General features: G+C 47.1%; 1 protein-coding gene across 1 annotated transcript; it reads right to left on the minus strand.

Moving 5' to 3' along the window:
* Positions 1-5,440: 5,440 nt before the first annotated feature.
* LOC119368969 lies at positions 5,441-6,844 on the minus strand. Its single transcript, XM_037634061.1, has 3 exons — positions 6,055-6,844; positions 5,765-5,912; positions 5,441-5,690 (listed from the first exon to the last, which is right to left on the minus strand). The coding sequence occupies exons 1-3, from the start codon at positions 6,835-6,837 to the stop codon at positions 5,602-5,604; spliced, it is 1,020 nt and encodes a 339-aa protein (XP_037489958.1). The 5' UTR covers positions 6,838-6,844; the 3' UTR covers positions 5,441-5,601.
* Positions 6,845-7,010: the final 166 nt, after the last annotated feature.

The following is a 7,010-nucleotide window of genomic DNA, read 5'->3' on the forward strand; positions in this document are numbered from 1 at the left end:
CCATGGTGCACGGGCTCTCTTTGGACCGTTCCCAATCCCAGATAGCCTTGACTTGAACCGCAGGACATCGCTGAGGGAAGTTGGTTCGACCAGCTCCGGGATTGGTAAGCTTCCAACTGGGCAGACTTTTCCGAGTTTGTTTGCACGAGCTGTATACAATTCCGTGTCATTACTAACTGTTTTGCGGATGGGGGTGGCTGATTCTTGTATAGGTGTGGCCAGGCGCCTTGATTTGAATTTGGGGATTGATGTTCGTGAGTTCATAAATGGGACGCCGTTTGTTGGTCCGATGAACCCTATGCCTGTCGACACGAATTTAACCATGGGTCCTTCCCCTGTCAGAGGCCCTGTTTCGGATTTGCGCCCCCGCGGTATGTTTGCTCCCTCAGCCACTATGTCTTTTATTGCTCCAGTTTGTCAAATTGTGTTATTTTTTTGACACCATGTGTTTCTTAAGGTGGCTTATAAAACCCTATTCTTAATCTATTTCTATGTGTGTCCAGCACTCGGGCAGATCAGTTTGCTTGGTTGGTTCCCTGTGGCTCCACCAAATAAACGCCCAAGGGTGACGACTGACTACTCGATTGCAAACCCGATAGGAGTTGCTTTTTCTGAGATGGAGGGGAAGAGAAGAGATGATCGTTTCTATGCGAGGGCCATGGATTCATCGGTTAATGATTTGTCCAGGTATGTGAAAAAATGGTGGCCACTTTATCGGTATTTTTGGGTGGTCGGTTTAGCCAGAAAAGCTTGTGTGGGCGCCGCAAATATCCGCAAAGCATTAACGATGAGACCGGGGGTCCCGTTTCAGGGTGTGGTTCAAGCATGAGGACCCATGTCTCCTGGAGATGACTGGCAATGAGGTGGTGGAAGAGTTCCGCATCGAAAAAGATCTTGCAAGTAAAGGCCTTGAATCAATTCTGCGTTTGGGGATCTGCCCACCGGCATCGGGGAGGCTGATCATTGGTCCTGATTGGGCGGTGAGTGTGTGCCAACTCCGATTAACATGTTTTGTTTGCTTCATTTGGTAGCCGTGGTTCATGATTGCGGGTAAAATGAATTTTGTTTGCAGTTTAAAGTTGCATACATGAGAGGGTACTGGAGGAGAGCAGACGTCCGTGCGATGTTTAATCGACTGCTGTCGGGGCTTGCGTGCGAACTGGTTAGTGCTCCAGTTTTCATTCTTCCACTACGATTTGTGTGCTGAAACAAAAACTACCATTCGTAGCTGTCTTGTTGTCTTTGTGAGACTAACTAATTCATAATGCAGGGCCTAGTTGTGGTGTTCCTTGATCAAGGGTGGAGTCTGTATGCTTTTGACGTCCTCTGCAGGGTTCTTCATGTAATTGATCCGAACATTTGCAAGCCCGGTGAGAGCCATATGAAAGCAAAACACTTGCGGCATGTAGGGGAGCTACTGGATGGATTCATCAAGTGTGGTGATGCGTTCTGGGGCGATGGGAAGATGCCGAACAATGGATGGACTTACTGTTTCCATGCTACGTGTACCTATGAGAGGTCAGTTTTGCTTGCCCCGATTCTTTTTGCTCTTTTCCGCCTTCAAATATGCTAAGCACTAGTGTTTTTTTGCTTCCGGGGCAGTACGGACATGGCGATGCAGGTGGTGCACCACATCATCAACTTTGTCCCTGGGCAGCACCCAATGAACTTGACTGCGGTGCGTGCCTGCAGTTTATCCTATGCTAGGGCATGAAAAAATTTGGGTATGAAGTTTCATTGACTTGTTTGTTGTGTCGCAGGGTTCAGCAGTTGCTCTGAAGAAGAAGCTCCTTCGAGCTGTCCTCACGATGGTGGGTAACCTTGGCAGCCTACCCCGCCATGTCGAAGCATGATTGCCATCCAGAAGGGCTGGTTTAGCACACAGATTAAAACTCTGTGCCCTGCATATATAGCAATAGCAGGGGCTTTATCGTGAGTGGGTCGTCGTTTGTTCCCGTCTATGCGACATCCGATGTCCTATATTCTTGTAGTCTGGAAGACATAATTTATTGTAAAATTATCAGTATTCCCAAGTACCCCCAGCCGGACTGCCGTTTTAAGTATTTGCGAACCTATGATATTGTAATGTTTTCAGCTCGCAACTGATAAATCCTACAAATATTAACTTGTGTGTTGCTTCTTTGATGTTCTGTAGTGTATTTGTTGTTTTTTCCATCTGTGATGGGTAGTTTGTTTGTGCAGGTTGGTCGATTTGAGACAATGCCAAAATGCCCCCGGTGGGCATTATTATTGTAAAGGTCCATAAGGTGTTGTGCTTGCATCTAAGTCTGGAACTATGTATGCATTTCCTGCCCATCACTGCCAGCAATTGGGGATTACGAAACAAACTCGCATGCTACGGGGCAAGCTCTGGTTGTGCGCTGATGCGTACTTATTTTTTGGGGGCCTTCTGATAGGTAAAATTGGGCCACGTGGGTTGAATCTTGGCTGGGTGTTGTCAATGGCACATTTGCCGGATGGTGAACAGGAGATTAGAAACCAACCTCACATGGTTCGGGGGGCATGCTGTGGTTGTGCGTTTATGCCTACTAATTTTGTTTGCTTGGCCCTCTGATTGGTGAAAGTGGGCCAATTAAGTTTAATCTTGCCTGGGTGGTCGAAATACAAATTTGCCGGATGATGAACAGTGACTACTACCGCCCAGGAGACTGTGCTTGTGCGTGATTGTGGGGCTGCAACAAAAATGAATGAATGTTTGGGTTTACCAAAAAAGGCAAACTTGGGCGGACAGATGTGGAACATATCATAAGATAAGCTGGTTTCAGTGCTAATTCAAGAAATTCATTAGGTTAATCAGTTGTGTAATAAGATGTCTGATTGCATTGTGATCGGTGAAAAGCTCATCAACTAACAAAATGGTGGTTGTTTTTGACAAATAATGATTTCAAGAAGAAAGAGGGCCGGTTCATTACACATTGTAATTAAGGTAGATAAATAATTCGCGACAGCGGCGCTCCTTTGTTTTCCAGAACGCTCCTAGATACATTGGGACTAACCCTGCCACTAAAACCCTGAGTCTGCCACTAAAACCATGAGTCAAACCACTTTCCAGAACTCTGCCACTAAAACACTGAGTCTTTCATCGTCTCGTTCAGAGCGTTGGCCACGGTGTCTAATCCTTCCAGCTGCAGGGGAGCGGTGTTGCCTTCCATGTGCATCAACTCGATAAGGAGTGCGTCCCTTCCGTTGGCAATAGCTCCCTGTGTATATGGCCAGCCATAAAATTAGTTTTGTCTCGTTGGTTGAAGGTATCTATTTGGTACGTTTTCACTGACCCTGGTAAGTGGTTTGGCCAGTGAATTCCCTTTGAAGTGCCTTAGTAGGTGGACGACACACACGGCACTCTCGGGCCTGGGGACAAAAACGCATCGTGAAAAATAACAGTGTGTCCAGCGGGCATGAATACCATGAAACTATATTGCGAACCAATATGAACCAAGATCATGAAGCATTTTCTGGTCCGGTATGTGTTCCTTGTGAATGTTGTGGTAGACAGTAGAGGTGTCTTCTTCGTCCATGACAGTCTGCTGCAGTGCCATTCAGTGAAGAATTCTTCGATGCAATTGAAAAGGGCATCATGTATCTTATCGGCCGCGTACATAAGGCAAGTTTTGCGTGATGTGTCCTCCGTTTGGTATGCCATTGGGTCCATTATGGTTATCGCGTGGGCCATCATGTCCCAGTTGAAGCAGCACCACCCATGTTGCATGACGGCTGGGATTGTAACGTGTTACAGTTGGTGAGAATGGAAAAGTGGCTTCTGTCAAGCAGCAACTTTGCTTTGGTACTGATGTATATTTGACCAATGTAGGAACACAACTACTGGAAATGAGAAAAAATACTGGGACCTTACCATCCGACAGTTTGCGATATTGCACTTCACTCCAATGAATTGTCTCTGTATTGACATGATTCTTGTGGTGTTTTCCCCTGCAATGGCATGACACTGGCACGACGGCCCATAAAAAGGATCGAGGTTAGTATATGTCTATGACTGACCAGATGTAGGCAACGTGATGAATTTGACTTTTCGTACCGCAAAATCGGGCTCGAGAAGCAAACGGTATTGTTCAACAGGGCTGGCACGGTGCGCATGTGATTCCATCTGCCCAATTCGACGGACGATCAGGGATCCAAGCTCGTGGTCAAGTTCAGAACCATCGCATAATTGCGACTTGATGGCACTGCCGCTGACCGAAATAATCCGTGGGTCGGGGTGTGAAACCCAATCCCTGATAAAAAAAATGTGGGGGAAATGATTATTGGCTTTATGAACTTGAGGTGCCAGGCTGGTCGCGCCTGCCACCCTTGCTTATATTGGGGTAGTACCTGCTGGAGCTTGTGGGTTACCTTGCTAGATCATAGGGTGTTCTGGATCGCATCCATTCCCTGGTGGCTCTTAGTACGCCAGCCACGTGTATGCGCACCATCCAGTTACTGGACCATGGGTCTTTTGTGAACCCGGTGTGAGCAACTTTGATCTTTGTTATAGCCGTGTCGCTCACTTGACCGAATACAATGTGTCCCTTTGTGTCTCCTATCTCATCGTTGAGCATCATTAGCTGACCCACTAGGTGGTCGGAGTGTGTCTTTGTCGCCAAATTAGGCGAAATCGGGGTGGCCTTTCCCGCCTTCTTGATAGGCGTACTGGCTTCGTTGCGGTCGTCTATGTCCAGTTCGAATGATGGTGCGTCTATGAGCATTGGTGATTTAATTGCATCAATGTACTTGCATTGGGTTTACATATAAGCACTGCATAACAGAGAAAATGGGTACAGAAAAAATTGGCGACCTATTACCTGGCGCGTCGTCTATCCTTGGTCGTCTTTGACCCCTAGTAGGTGTTGTGGAGAAGTGGTCGGCGGTGGGCAAGACCACTGGTTTAGCGCGTTTTACGGGGGTTGGGGATGGAGATGACAACTCCAGCCTTCTTCCAACTATGTGCTGGGGGAGTTTGCTAGGTGCTTCTACATTGTGTGGCCCTGCATAACAACACTTGAAACTTCAGACATGTATGCGGAAATGGACCGGTATTTTTTTTATTGACCACGGGCGGGGGTGGGAGGGGGCTTGGTGGAGAGTACCTGAGCCGCCGACACCTTTTATGGTTCCGGAAGCGCGATCAGCTGGATTAGGTGCCGGTGTTCCCGAAATTGGTCTTGCAAAATAAACTTCGAGCAGTTTTTTCGTGAATCGAATGTTCTCACTTGCAATGTTCCTTTTCATTTCGTTTGCGATATGCACGCACTTGGCGTTGTGCTCTTTTAGTGCCCATCCTAGTGGAGAAGCAGCCTGCAATGTAGATAGACTCTCAGTTATTATGGAAGACTAGATCGCAAACAGGATAGCAGTCTCCACATGAAAAAAAATTTGCTTTGATGTGTGTTGGGTGTGGACTTGTATCTCACCAGCTCTGGGTTTTGCATCTGGATCCAACGAGCGTAATCCCCGGGGCTGAACTCGATGTTGCTTCTTTTTGTCTGTGCAAGGTTGCTTACAGCTGTGTCCGTGTTGATATAGTCTCCCCGTCGAGTGCTGTCTGGGTTGTGTCTGACTAGTGCATACTGATTTGCTGAGCCGTCAGCATTTTGCTCCATTGATTTCTTCTTGGCATGCTTCTCGTTTATGTAGTTGTGCCATGTGTAGCACGTGGCATTCCAGTGTCTTGCCTGCATTAGCAATCTGAATGTTTAGTGTGTGTCGTGATCTAATCGTTGTAGTTAAACGGAAAGTTTGCGGTTACCTCGGGGACTATGAAGATGGTTTTCCCTAGCTTTCTTGCTGAGCACATGAGGATCATCCGTTTCAGGGTCTCCCCGTCGAATAAATTTATCCGTGGAATTGTGGTCTGCTTTCATTATCCCCAGTTCAACATTGTCTAGTACGAACGCCTGTCGACATAAAAAAACCATGTAAAAAAGTTAGTTCGGAGCTTCAAACAAGACCAAAAAACACGTGTCCCATCGTTTCCCAAAATTGTCTAGTTCAACATTTTATTTGCCATATCCAAAATGTGAAAATTGAGGGATTTACCTGCAGAAAAAGGTGACAACCAGAGAGGTGGTTGGGTGTTATGTGTGCATCCGTTTCCAACTTCAGTTTGCGAACTGCTTCCAGTAAAAAATTGACTGAATATTTGCACCAATTGAAGAGGGAGATGTTTTCTGCATCCTTGATGGCGCCCCAGTAGTCGATGGTCGAGTGGTCGTGTTTGGTGCACGGCGCGAACAGATTTCCCATCACAAAGACAACAAACGCCATCTTGAAAGAATCCTTCTCTAGTCGGCTGGATAGTTCGTTTATTTCCTTGCCGATGAACGCTTCAAGCGAGCTTAGGCTGCGATCAGATTTCTCAGTCCAACCTATAGAGTTCCTAATGAACTCGATTGCTTCAGGTGTGATGTCTGCATCTTTGCCGTTGATGTCTCGCTGCCCGCATGGGATACCGAACACTTTGTGGAAATCCTCCGGATAGAATGTAATTGGCGTTCCGCCATCTCTCAGTATGATGCAATGCTTTTCCACAACCACCTTGGTCATTAGGAACTTGCTAAACTTCAGATTGATTTTCTGGATCATGGGGATACGTAGTACACCCTCAAATCCAATCTCCTCAACTAGGAATCTTTTGTAATCTGACAATGCAGCTACCACCTCTATTAATTTCTGAATAGCTATCCTAGATGTGTGTTTAGTTGACCTGCTTGTTGATCCCGACGGAGCTGCTGCTTCTCCTTCTTCGATCGGCTGCTCTCTCTCTCCTTCCATGGCCGGTGGGGGCTGAATCTCCCGTCTGAGATGTTGTTCTTCTTCCATCGAGCTGTGAGAACACCTACAGGGGGGCGCGGGTGGGTGGGGTGCAGGGAGGGGTGAGTATTTCAGCAAGATTTTGATTGATGTGCCGGCGACCTGAGATGTGGATCAGAACTCACCACGCTGTGCGGCGACACCGGCCTTCTCCGTCGCCTGGAGGCACTGACGAACTCCTC

Source organism: Triticum dicoccoides, chromosome 2B (assembly GCF_002162155.2).
Source record: "Triticum dicoccoides isolate Atlit2015 ecotype Zavitan chromosome 2B, WEW_v2.0, whole genome shotgun sequence".
Taxonomy (NCBI): domain Eukaryota; kingdom Viridiplantae; phylum Streptophyta; class Magnoliopsida; order Poales; family Poaceae; genus Triticum; species Triticum dicoccoides.